At 48.6% G+C, this 13,447-nt stretch overlaps 1 protein-coding gene across 10 annotated transcripts in view; it reads right to left on the minus strand.

The window, feature by feature from the left end:
- POFUT1 (protein O-fucosyltransferase 1) overlaps positions 1-13,447 on the minus strand; it is a 68,046-nt gene that overhangs the window by 34,995 nt on the left and 19,604 nt on the right. For 6 of the 10 annotated variants that reach the window (XM_055265753.2, XM_055265746.2, XM_055265749.2 and 3 more), the window contains exons 5-6: positions 12,054-12,246; positions 9,414-9,656 (exon numbers count right to left, since the gene is read on the minus strand). In XM_055265753.2, coding sequence (XP_055121728.2) covers positions 9,414-9,656; positions 12,054-12,246 — 436 coding nt within the window. The other 4 variants (XM_063633783.1, XR_010119411.1, XM_055265747.2 and 1 more) reach the window with 4 other exon arrangements.

Raw genomic sequence — 13,447 nt, forward strand, 5'->3', positions numbered from 1 at the left:
GTGCAGGATTTGCCTTCAGGCTATGGGGTTTTTTTTGTCAATTGCACTAAGGACAGGAGAACCGAGGAGAGGAAGGATCTTCATTTTCAGGCCAGTGAAAGCTTATTATTATTGTTGTTGTAGTTACTATTAACAGATTATTTGCTGAGCTTCTTTGTACAGAAAATGGCAATGAGAACTCAACTCTTTCTTCCTCCCTCTGTCCTTTCTCTTCTTTCTTCTTTATTTTCTTATTCTCTGTCCCTTCCCTTCCATACTTCTGGAGATCTATGATGTTTCAGGACAGTGTTTCCAGCTTTGGTTCCTTTGAACACCAGCTTCTCCATTTCTCCAATCAGATGCAGATTTTGAAAAATGGAATTCCCTTTTCTTAATTTTGAAAAATTGAATTCCCTTTTTTTTCCCTCTCTTTTGAGACAGGGTCCCACTCCAATGTCCAGGCTGGAGTGCAGTGGTGCCATCACAGCTCACTGTAGCCTCAACCTCCTCCTGGGCTCAAGTGATCCTCCCACCTCAGCCTCCCGAGTAGCTGGGACTACAGGTGCATGCCACATGCCCAGCTAATTTTTGTATTTTTTTGTAGAGACGGGGTTTCCCTATGTTACCCAGACTGGTCTCGAACTCCTGGGCTCAAGCCATTGGCCTGTGTCAACCTCCCAAAATGCTGGGATGATAGGAGTAAGCCACTGCGCCCAGGCTTCCCTTCCTTTACTTATATATAAATTTGATCTGACCCTAAAACAATGAGAGAGATTTGATCATCTGGTTGTAAAGCCCCTACAAACATACAATAGGAGATGTAGGTCAATACAAACTGGGCAGCAGGCAGTTCCTAAAGCCACCTTGTTGACCACGCCTGGTGGAACTCGTGAGGCTTGCCAGGGAGGGGCTGCAGGTCTTCCATTACCGTGGGCTGACTGACCACACAGTGAGATCCCCACTTCCTTCAGATCAGTGTTGCTCAAGTTTTAGCCCCAAGAGAGCTTAAGAGATTCCTGGGCTGCGTCCCCAGAGATCCTGACTCAGTGGTTCTGGGCGGGGGCCTGGGATTCTGCATTTCTAACAAGTTCCCCCAGGTGATGCTGATGCTGCTGGTCTGACGACCAGAGTTTCAGGTCTTGGGCCACTGGGCATCCAAATCACTTGCAGGTGCTTGTGAAAAGGCAGATTCCTGGGCACTACCCCCGAGACATTCTGATTCTCAGGTTCAGGGTGGCTCCTGGGAATCTGCCTTATCAACCAGCCCTGGAAGGAACCTCTGAAGACTACCCTTTGGGAAGCACTGTCTAGACCATTAGCACCTGTAATACTGAGGTGAGGAATGTGGAGGTGAAGGGATTTGCTTCAAGGTCACTCTGCAAGTCAGGGACAACTCCCTAGTGCCCGGGCCCTAAATCTTGGAGCACCCTGAACTCCTCTTTCCTTCCCAGTCCACATTCAACATGTCAGCAAATCCTGTCGGCTCTTCTTTCAAAACACATTTAGGTTTTCTATAAAACTCTAGCAAACAGACTTGGGTGTGGGACAGTAAATGAAACTAGACTGGTAAAATGTGGGTCATTGTTGAAACTGTGAGTTCATTTTATTACTCACAATTTTTTATTTATATTTGAATTCTTCCGTAACAAAAAGTTTTAAGTGTTTGATCCAACAAATTCACTTCTGAGAATTTATCTTTTTTTTTTTTTTGAGACGGAGTCTCGTCTGTCGCCCAGGCTGGAGTGCAGTGGCTCAATCTCGGCTCACTGCAGGCTCCGCCTCCCGGGTTCACGCCATTCTCCTGTCTCAGCCTCCTGAGTAGCTGGGACTACAGGCGCCCGCCACCACGCCCGGCTAACTTTTTTGTATTTTTTTAGTGGAGACGAGGTTTCACCGTGGTCTCGATCTCCTGACCTCGTGATCCGCCTGCCTCAGCCTCCCAAAGTGCTGGGATTACAAGCGTGAGCCACCGCGCCCGGCCGTGGGAATTTATCTTAATCAACTTTTTTTTTTTGCTTCCTGTCCAACAACTTTATTAATGAACATTTTAAATAAAGAAAAACTCTTAAAAATAAAAATATTTTTTCAAATAACAATAGTGAAAAATTGGGGGCACATTAAGTCTCCTTTTTTTTGAGATGGAGTCTTGCTCTGTTGCCCAGGCTGGAATGCAGTGGCACCATCTCGGCTCACTGCAACCTCCACCTCCCAGGTTCAAGCCATTCTCCTGCCTCAGCCTCCCAAGTAGCTGGGAATACAGGCATGTGCCACCATGCCTGGGTATTATTATTTTTTTGTATTTTTAGTAGAGATAATTCACCCTGCTGGCCAGGCTGGTCTTGAACTCCTCACCTCAAGTGATCTGCCCACCTCGGCCCCTCAAAGTGCTGGGATTACAGGCATGAGCCACCGCACTTGGCCTAAATTCTCATAATAGGAAAACAATAAACTATGGAACACTCCTCAGTAGAATTTTTTATAATTAAGAGCATTTATCCAGGCTACATACCAACAGGGAAAACATGATACACTATTAAGTAAAACACTAGGACATTAAATTGTATATATTGCATGATTAAAACTATGTAAATATTTGTATCTTTGAAAAAGACTGAAAAATAATTATATATGTTCAGAATCTAATCATTTCCCACCTCCTTCAATGCAATGGCCTTTGTCTCTTGGGAGAGGAGGGCACTGGAGTCCTAGTCTAGGGGAGCCCAGCACCCCAGTCTCTCGCCTGCAACCCTGTAACAGCCCTGCACTGGTCTCTCTACTTTCACCCTTTCTCTCTCCAACCTCCTCAGCACTGGCCAGCTAGAGAGGTCCTTCAGAATGTGAATCAGCTCATGCCCCTCTTCTGCTCAGAATCCTAGGAGGCTTCCTGTATCTCTCCAACTAAAAGCTTCCTGCCACGGCCGTCCAGGCTGCAGAATGTCAGCTCACCTGCTCTGACCTGCTGCTCGGTTCCCTGCCTATGCCAGCCTCTCCAGCCATGCTGGCCTCCTGGCTGCTCTTCAGGCACACACTCCAGTCTCGGGGCCTTTGCACATGCTGTTTTCTCTGCCAGGAATGTGCTCCCTCCCTCCTTCATGGCAGCTCTTCAGAGAGGTCTTACCTGGGCTCCTTATCTAAAATAGATCCACTCCCTCTTTTTGCTCCCAAACCCTTTATGTTTCTTTATAGCATTTATCAACACCTCCCACAGTACATTTATTACATCTTCTACTTTCTAGAATGCAAATTCCTTGAGAACAAAGACTTTATGCTTGAGTCTCTCCTGCATCCCCAGTACCTAGCAAGGGCCTGACACATAGTAGGTGATGAACAAACACCTGCTGAGTGAAAGACTGTTGTACTGAGTAACCATCCAATGGGGGCTGTAAGTGGCATGTAGGCTTTGTTTCTTGGGTAACCTCCCCTCCTTAATCCTTCTGGCATAGGCAGACTCACAGCAGGTACCCAGTAGAAGGTAAGGTGGCTGATCATTTTTCCATAGGAGGCCTCCATGGCACACAGGGTAGAAAGTGCATTCTGTGAATTAGAGGCAGCAGAGCATGGCGGCTAATGGAAACTGGCTCTGGGAGGTCAAATTCTGGCTTAACACCACCAGCTAGGCAGCCTTGGGAAAATTATGAGAATTCTCAGGGCATTAATTTTTCCTTGTGCAGAAAGAGAAGGATAATGACAGCTCCTATTTCCCAGGGCTGGGGAATAAATAAGAGAATGCCCATAAAGCACTTAGCAAGCACAGTGCCTGGCATGGAGGTGATGAGCAACGAGAGGCAGTCAAGTTAATCAACAGCCACATTTGTGTCTTTGTCTCTTTCAAGTTTACAACGTGCTCTTATATACATGCTTTAGCTGATCTGGGCCTTTGAACAACCTGTTGGTTTTTATCACCATTTTATAGGTAAGAAAATTGGGTCAGAGGAAAAAGTGCTAGCTCACAGAACACAACTGAATTTTGATAGAACTTCTGGTGCCCTTTCTTTCAGAACACAAGTCATTATTACTGCTGATATGAATCAAGGTGATTTGGAGCTGGGCATGCAGTCTCAGCTACCAGACAGGCTGAAGCGGAAGGATCACTTGAGCCTGGGAGATCAAGGCTGCAGTAAGCCATGATCATGCCACTGCACTCCAGCCTGGGAGACAGAGCAAGGCCCTGTCTTGGGAGAAAAAAAAATTAGGATGGCCCCACTGGAGCTCCAGACTCTAAAGTGTATGCCTAGTGTAAGGCTGTGGATAGCAAATGAATTCCAAAATGAAATCAGCCAGCCAGCCACAGGCTTACAACCTAGTGGCGGCAGGGAGTGTACGGGATCCCTCATCTGCAGCTCCTTCTCTGGATGAGGCTTGAGAGCAAGTCTGGACAGGCAAACCATCTCTCAGTCCACCCAGGACTTAAAATACTTCATTGTTTTCCCAAAAGGGAAAAATAGCAAAGCCCTTTCTGTACAGTTTCTCCTGCTTAGAGTTGGGTGGCAGCTCTATACAGCAAATGCTGACTTTGCTGTTTGAGATCTTTGATACAGTGTGACCTCTGAGCTCTGACCCAGGCTGCCCCTGACAAAAAAAGTGTTTCCTCCCACAGGTAAACAAGGGAAAAGGCACTGCAAGGAGCTCTGGGCCTGGCTCAGTGGAGGCTCTGCCACCTTTCCAGGATCAAAGGCCAAGGGAGGTGACATGGCAAGGAAAAGATCTACAGGGGTCAGACATGGAATTTTAGAACCACAAGGTCAAAAAACCATGGGCTCTCAGGAGTCATAGATTATTAAAACTGCAGCATCTGAGACCAAAACACTCATGACTTAGAGCACCTTAAGCCTCATGGTGTTGGCAGAGATTACATTGGAAGGGAAGAGTCAAAAGGTGCTTCTCCACTGATAATTCTGATGGCTTCTGGGCCCTGGGCATCTTCTATGTGGTCAGAACCTTGGCAAACGTTCCTTCGTGAGAATACGGCCTGAAGGCTCCAGCTGCAGGAGGACGGCTGGGAGAACAGGCTTTGGATATCAACCTAATGCCAACATTCTACCAACCAGGCCCCACTGGGGCAAGAGATCAGAAGAGATCTGATGGTGCCAGGTTTGCAGTGGCCACCAACCACCAAAAGACTGTGAGAACAATACCATGATAGTGTGGCTTGATGGTATGTGCACCTTGCCAGGAACATGTTATGTGAGTGGCACTTAGTCGCCCACAGAGCGCTGCACAGTACCACAACTGATAACTTCCATTTGCATAGTGTTTACAACACAGGACAGTATTCAACCCCCAAGCCCGAGAAATGGCCTAGGAAGTGGGGGACAACAATGGCTCTGGCCAGGCAGTGAGGATGGCTCTTGAGGGCCACACTGGGGGACACCTTGAAAACCAGCCAAAAGACCCACACCAGCCCCAGCCTCATCCACATTCAGTTAAGGTCACTTTAGGTACCTACATTAATAGAATTCACTGATTTTCAAAAACCACAGAGAGTTCTAGGATAGTCATGACCTTGTATCAAAATTATAGAAATCTCTCTATAAAAAAATCTCTCTGAAGAGTTCAGCATCCCAGGCTGCTCAGAGCAGAGCTGACCAGAAGACGGAGGCTGGACTGCTTTGCCGCTGTGAGAAATTCCCAGAAGAGCAGAAAGCACGTGCGATGGCAGATGCTCCTGCTCCTAGGAACCCGGAAGTCCTATGCCCTGGGATATGGAACGTCTCCCTCCTCCAGGGGTCCCTGGCACCCTTCTCCATCTTTGGCAGGTGAGAAGAGGAGTTTGCAATCCCGGAACACCTCTGGCTGCCAGGCCTGGCTGGAAGGACCAGCTCAGACTCTGGTCCCTCCAGGATCAGAGGGTGTGGTGCTCTGGCCAGAATCAGAACTCGTCCCGCAGCTTAGGGGGCCTGTCCATGCCGAAGAAAGAAGATGGCCTCCCCTGGAGGTCCCGCTCCCGCTTCACAAAGGCAGTGAAGGAGGAGACACAGTTGCCAATAAAGTGGTCGGCTTGGCCGAGGATGTACAGGTCGACCTGGGCCACCTCAGGCTTCAGGCTCACCACCTTCACCTGCAGGGGGAAGCGCAGAGCATATAAGCTGGGGTGGCTGCAGGCAAAGGCCTGCCATCCACACCCCCAACCTTATTCCCTGGGCTGCAGTTACAGACACAAAAGGAGGGGCAGAGAGGAGGAAGATGTGGTTCAGTGTCTGAGGAAGCATTGCCCAGCTGCTGCCTAGGCCCACCCCACCTTCCCGGCTCCAGGAGCCTCAGCTCCAAACACACCATTCACACCTTCATGTCTTCACTTGTGCTGTTCCCTCTGCCTGGAATGCTGCTTCATCACCCGTTAAAATACCGACCAGACTCTTTTATTTTATTTATTTTTTGAGATGGGTTTTTGCTATACTGCCCAGGCAGGTCTTAACCTTCCAGGCTCAAGCAATCTCCCACCTCAGCCTCCCAAGTAGCTGGGACTACAGGTGTGCACCACCACACGTGGTTAATTTAAAACAATTTTTTTAGAGGAGGGGTCTTGCTATGTTGCTCAGGCTGGTCTTGAACTCTGAGATTCAAGTGATCCTCCTGCCTCAGCCTCCCAAATAGCTGGGATTATAGGCGTGAGCCACTGTGCCTGGCCTGACCAGACTAAGAGTCTAAGCTCAAATTCTGTTTTTCCTAAAGCCCTAGCCTGATGGACTTCCCCACCAAACCACAGAGGGGAACAGAGAGCTCCACACCTTCCAATTCTGGGCTGGATGCCTCCGTCTCCCATGTACCCCAAATCCAAGCCCAAGGTCCGTCCAATCTACCCCCGAGATATTCCCCAAAGGTGAGCCCTTCTCTTGAGGGAGGGCCACTCCTTGGGCCGAATCATCACAATCTCTTGCCTGATGGATTGCAACAGCCTCTTCCTGGTCCCCTCACTGCCTCTCCTGGTGTACTCACCACAGAGCAGCCAGAAGAAACTTTTCGAGATAACCTCGCACCTGTCCTTCCCGCCCTCCAAGAGGAACACCCTTTAATGATGCCCTATTGCCCTTCAGATAAGGGTGACAAATTGTGAACATGGCCTACAAGGCCCTCGCTGGGACTCTTCTTATCCCACCCCCATCATCCAGCCCCTACCCAGGCTCCCGCCCTCCTCAGGACCTTTGCACGTGCTGTACTGTTCGGGGTGCACCTCCCTTTACCTGGTTAGCTCCTAGTTCTCCTTCGCATCTCGGCTCCAGTGGTGCCTCCTTGGGGAAACGCTCCCTGGCCCTCTAGCCTAGGCCAGTGTCCTCTGCTCTTCACTCTCACAGAACCCTGCTGCTCTACTTTGGAGCACACATCTCTGCTTATAGTTTCCACTCCTTAGTGATTCTCTGATTAGCATCATCTCCTGCCCCTGACTGGGGCTAGAGCTGTGTTGGTTTGCTCTCCACTGCTGGCCAGGCCCAGCACAGAGCCTGCCCCGGTAAAAATCTGGTGAGTGGACAGGTGAATGAATGGACCTGCCCATCTCTCTAGCAAGTTCCTGAACCCACTTTGTGGCACACGTTATAGCTCTCTGCAGCCTCTTTTCCTGGGTCTAGAATGTGAGCCCTGGAGAGTGGGACCACATCTTATTTACTGGTACCCCTACTCAGCACTGGACCAGCTTAATGGAGGAGCAAGGCTTATTTCAGGATAAAGGTGGCCTCTGAACCATGGAGAAGGGAGTTGAGGGGTGGGGAGGGATGAGAAGACTGGCATAGGGACAGGAAATAGAAAATGGCAAGAGGTTCAAGGTGTAACAGATACACTGACTCCAAAAACTCACAAAAAAACTCCCTGGGACTCTCCAAATGCTTCAGCTTAGTACGGAGGTAGTTGGGGGTTGTAGGTAGGTGGGGGGAATGTGGGCAGAGTTGGGGCTGAAAGTGCTTTGCTGTTCCACAGAGATTTCTGATGTAACCAAAATCATCATCTTGCTATCTGGATTGTAGCAAAGAAATAATACCAGTTTAATCATGGCCAAAATCCCCCAAACAATTCCATTCACATTCTGAAACTTACCCACTCTGTGTCACGCCCATTATAATTAGCTCAGGGACTGCTTGGGTAAACTCTATGCTTTCTTGGGACTTTGGTTTCCTCAGCTATAAAATAGAGGGGTTGGGTTAGACAACCCCTGAGACCTCTCAGCTCTGATTTTCTCTTAATTATATTTTTCTTCTGCTTTTCTTTCTTTTTTTTTTTTAAATAGAGATGGGGGTCTCGCTATGTTAGGCCAGGCTGGTCTCAAACTTCTGGCCTCAAGCAATTCTCCTGCCTTGGCCTGGGATTACAGGCATGAGCCACTCTGCCCAGCCCCAGCTCTGATTTTCTGTTCAGTAGGTGGGGAGGAGATTAGAATGTGCTGACTTAGCACTTCCTCTCTGCGCTGGAGCTTCCTGTGTGTCTGGGGTGAAAGAGAAGGGGAGGCCCTTGATATAAAGCCAGCGGTACCCAGTGTCTGCCTCTTAAGGCCTGCACAGCATTTACGGTTTTCACTCATCTTACAAAGTCCTATGGAATGCTTAATACTAATTCAGTCATTTTATCAATACATACTCACTCATTGCCTGAGTATTACTCTTCACTGATACAGTAAGCACTGACCAAGAACATTCTAGTATTTACTCATGTACTGAATACTCACTATTCACGGCTTCTTCAAGGGTTTGCTAAGCACAAAGATCCTTTCCTTCATTCATCAGCCAACAATTGCTACTATTGATGATAGCTAACTTTATTGAGCACTTACTTTGTAGCAGGAACTATTTCAATTTCTTTACATCTGACCTTCACAACTGCCCTATGAGATAGGTACTATTCAATCCCATTTTATAGATGAGGAAACAGAAGCACAGAGACTGCACAGTGGGTAAATTCAAGTTCTCTGACTCCAGAGTCTCTGCTATTAACTCCTCCACTATACTGGATCTCTCCCCAGAGCCCACTCTCTACATCCTCATTCAACAAACTGACTGCCTACTAAGTGTCAGGCACTGTACTAGACACTGGTGATGGTAAGGCAGGGTTTCAGTCCCAAAGAGGTCGAAGCACCAGGCTAGACATCAAGGAATGTAACAGTGTGTCAGCCTTGGACCCTGCCTTCAAGGAGCCCACAGCTCCTGGGAGGAAATAAGACATATTTCTACACCAGTCTCATACAGTCCAGAAAGTGCCCAAGAGAAGAAATGATACAGGGTCGCAAAGGTCCCAGCAGGGATATGTGAGCTCCAGGAGTGGATGAAAACCTGGAAAGACTACGGAGGAGGCCTCTGAGCTGGGGTTTGGAGAGTAGGAACTGAAAAGGAATGGTAGGTCCAGGCAAAAGGCTTGTAGGGGAGCTCGTGAAGCATGCAGTGGGCAGTGGGACCATCCTGGCTCCTCCTTTCATTCCCTTCCTACTGCACTCCCACTTGGCCCACACATACCTTCCCTTTGAAGAGCTGTTGGAGCTCAGGCACATAACTCTCGGAATCAGTAGCAACGTAGACCGACTGGGCATCCAGCGACCTCACCCAGAGCTTCACAGCCCTCTGGATCTCCTTCAGGTCAGGCAGGCACATAGTCATCGTGAGGGGGGCCGCTGTGCTGCGGCTATAGCCCACACACTGCGGAGAGGCCATGAAGTGTGAGCCTGCAGTCCCGTCCTTCAGCATGGCACAGGCGTTCTTCTACGGGGAGCAGGGAACAGGGTTAAATACTGGCAACTGCCCTGGAACCCCAGAAGCAAGACCTGGTAAGTGGAAAAAGACAGGCTATACAGGAAGAACCTAACTACATTTTTTTTTTTTTTTTTTGAGACGGAGTCTCACTCTGTTGCCCAGGCTGGAGTGCAGTGGTGTCATCTCCACTCACTGCAACCTCTGCCTCTCGGGTTCAAGCAATTCTCCTGCCTCAGCCTCCCGAGTAGCTGGAACTACAGGCACCTGCCACCATGCCTGGCTACTTTTTGTATTTTTAGTAGAGATGAGGTTTTGCCATGTTGGCTAGTCTGGTCTTGAACTCCTGACCTCAGGTGACCCACCCACCTTGGCCTCCCAAAGTGCTGAGATTACAGGCATGAGCAGCTGCGCCTGGCCTAACTACATTTTTTTTTTTTTTTTTTTTTTTGAGACGGAGTCTTGCTCTGTCGCCCAGGCTGGAGTGCAGAGGTGTGATCTCTGCTCGCTGCAAGCTCCGCCTCCTGGGTTCACGCCATTCTCCTGCCTCAGCCTCCCAGGTAGCTGGGACTACAGGTGCCCACCACCGCACCCAGCTAATTTTTTGTATTTTTAGGAGAGACGGGGTTTCACCATGTTAGCCAGGATGGTCTTGATCTCCTGACCTCGTGATCCACCCGCCTCGGCCTCCCTCAGTACTGAGATTACAGGCGTGAGCCACCGCGCCCGGCCTAACTACATTTTTTAAGAAAACACTGAGACCAGGTGCAGTGCCTCGCACCTGTAATCCCAGCATCTTGGGAGGCTGAGGCAGGCTGATGGCTTGAGCTCAGAAATTGGAGACCAGTCTGGGTAACGTGGCAAAAACCCCATCTCTACAAAAAATACAAAAATTAGCCAGGTGTGGTTATGTGCGCCTGTGGTCTCAGCTACCCAGGAGGCTGAGGTGGGAGGACCACTACCTGAGCCCAGAAGGTGGAGGATGTGGTGGACTGTGATTTTGCCACTGCACTCCAGCCTCGGCGATGGAGTGAAACCCTGTCTCAAAAAAAAAAAAAAAAAAAAAAAAAAAGCATTGAAGGAGGAGGAAAATGCATCAAAAGAGTTAACAGTGGTTATTTCTGGGCAGTGGGCACAGCACAGAAAGCCTGGCTTTTTGAAACAAAAATGACTTTTCTTGGTCTTACTGCATTATCTGGGACATTCACTGAATTCTGAACAGTGGCAGTGCTAACGGGCAGCCTTATCTGATTCCCAACTACAGTGGGAACACTTCCAATAGCTCCCCAGGAGGTATGCTATCTGCTGTGGTTTCGAGAGATAGCCTTTATCAAGTTAAGGTGGGTCCATTCTATTCCTGGTTAGTTATGAGTTTTTATCATGAACAGGTGGTGACTTTTATCAAATGCTTTCTTGGCCTCTATTGAGATGATCATATGATTTTTCTTCTTTGGGTGTTAATATAGTAAATTTCGTTACATTCTTGCAATAGATTTTTACGTGTTTGTGTTGTATGCTAATATGTTATTGCGTTTGACCTGTTAATATTTCACTTAGGGTCTATGCATTTGTGTTCATAAGCAAGAATAGGCTATAATTTTCTCAGCTGACCTTATCTGAGTTTGGTATTAATGTTATGCTAGCTTTATAAAAAATAGAATCTTATATCTCTTGATGTTGTAGGAAAGTATAGATGGGAATTACTATTCCTTGAATGTTTGGTTGGAGCCATTCATAAAATATCCTGGGTCTGGCTCCCTTTCTTTGTAGGGGCTGGGGGAAAGAGGAGAGTTTAGTGGGTAAATGTAAGATTACCTCATCAATTGGCTATGAGTGAATTTTAATTTTAGTATTTTTCAAGTTTTCTGCAATGAGCATTTCTAACATATCTATAAATCTTCTTAAGTAAATTAAGGTGACCGTCTATATTGATTCTGTTATTTTCACACAGAGGTGAAAACCTCGTTGGAATACAAGGATTCTGCACATTTAAACAGCCTCCAAATTCTGTTAGGATGACATCTTCATTTCTTGGGAGCCATGCCTCATCTCCATAGTTGGTTTTTCAACACGGAGTCTACTAGCCAGACACTGAGCTAGGACAGGGGACTCCTGGACTGTGGCCTCTTTATGGCTTGCTGCCTGACCTGGGGTCTGGCTTGATTTCTCAGTTTATCCATCTGTAAAATGAGGATAAAAACAGCTGCTGCTAAAGTGAGAGCTGGCTGGCAGGCACTCTGGAGTTACATTTTGATGTGTGCTGCAGTGGGACGATGGGACACAATCCCACGAACCAGGCCAAGTGAGAGCTCTCTGCTCTGGCTGGGACGCACGGCCAATCCCTACAGGCCGGGGCCATGCTCAGGGACACATCCAAGTTAGCCAGTGAGAGAGGAAGGGGGAAGTTACCCAGTCAGAGCCAATGCGCAGATGAATGCCCACATAGGGCCGGACGAGGTGGGCGTGAATCTGGGCCTCTCCCGTCTTCACCATTTCGTCTGACCATACTATGTACTTCTGTAGTGGCCTGTGTTCCTCCAGGACGGGGAACTGGGCCGGGGCTCCTGGCAGGGCAAGCACCGGATGTTCCTTTGGAGAGAATCTAAACAGGAGATGGAATGAGGGAAGTCAGAGGACGCATAGAGAGCCTGGCTGCCACTCCCACGGAAAAAAGGATGGTGTTGCACCATGCCCCAGAGACCCTGCGGAGGGGCCCCTGTAACACGCAAGAAGCACGAGAGGTTGTGAAATACCAACGGGCTGATAAGGAACCTTGGTGGCGGCGGCAACAGGCACAATATGCAATACTGTCCCGCCGCACGGAATTTACAACCCTCTTTGCTTGTCGAACAATTAAAACTTTACAGTAGAGCATTCCAACCTTTTATATGTCACATTGGCTTCCAATCTGTGGTGCGGTAATTCATTCCAGGGTGGGGTGTCTGGACCAAGCCTTTGCCCTTTTACCTACATGGCAGGACTGGGACGTGCAGCTGCTTACAGAAGCAACGGCCAGGTCACACTCACAGGGACTATGTATACTGGATTTGAATCATTCATTCAACATTTAAAAGACATTTATTGATTGCCTACTATGTATTGGGGTCTGGGGGAAAACAAGACAGGCATAGTCCCTGCACTATGGAAGGGAGCAGGGGTCTGCAGGTGCCCCTATCATGCCCTCCCAAGCCCCTGCTTCCCCCTCATACACAGTCCACCTCATAATTATTTCACATCTGTCCTTGCTGTGGGAAGGCAGTGCTCCAGTGTGCGCAGAATAGTGTCTGGCACACCCAAGAGCTTGGTAAATATTTTTCTTTTCTTTTTCTTTTTTGAGATAGGGTCTTGCTGTCACCCAGGACGGAGTGCAGTGGCATGATCTCGGCTTACTGCAATCTCCGCCTCCAGGCTCAAGACAAGACCCTCCCACCTCAGCCTCCTGAGTAGCTGGGACTACAGGTAAGTGCCACCAGGCCCAGCTAATTTTTTTTTTTTTTTTTTTTTTTTTTTGAGACGGAGTCTCGCTCTGTCTCCCAGGCTGGAGTGCACTGGCGCAATCTCGGCTCACTGCAAGCTCCGCCTCCCGGGTTCACACCATTCTCCTGCCTCAGCCTCTCCGAGTAGCTGGGACTACAGACGCCCGCCACCACGCCCAGCTAATTTTTTTGTATTTTTAGTAGAGACAGGGTTTCACCGTGGTCTCGATCTCCTGACCTCGTGATCCGCCCGCCTTGGCCTCCCAAAGTGCTGGGATTACAAGCGTGAGCCACCGCGCCCGGCCTCAGCTAATTTTTTACATTTTT

The sequence above is a fragment of the Symphalangus syndactylus genome, chromosome 24 (genome assembly GCF_028878055.3).
Source record: "Symphalangus syndactylus isolate Jambi chromosome 24, NHGRI_mSymSyn1-v2.1_pri, whole genome shotgun sequence".
NCBI lineage: Eukaryota > Metazoa > Chordata > Mammalia > Primates > Hylobatidae > Symphalangus > Symphalangus syndactylus.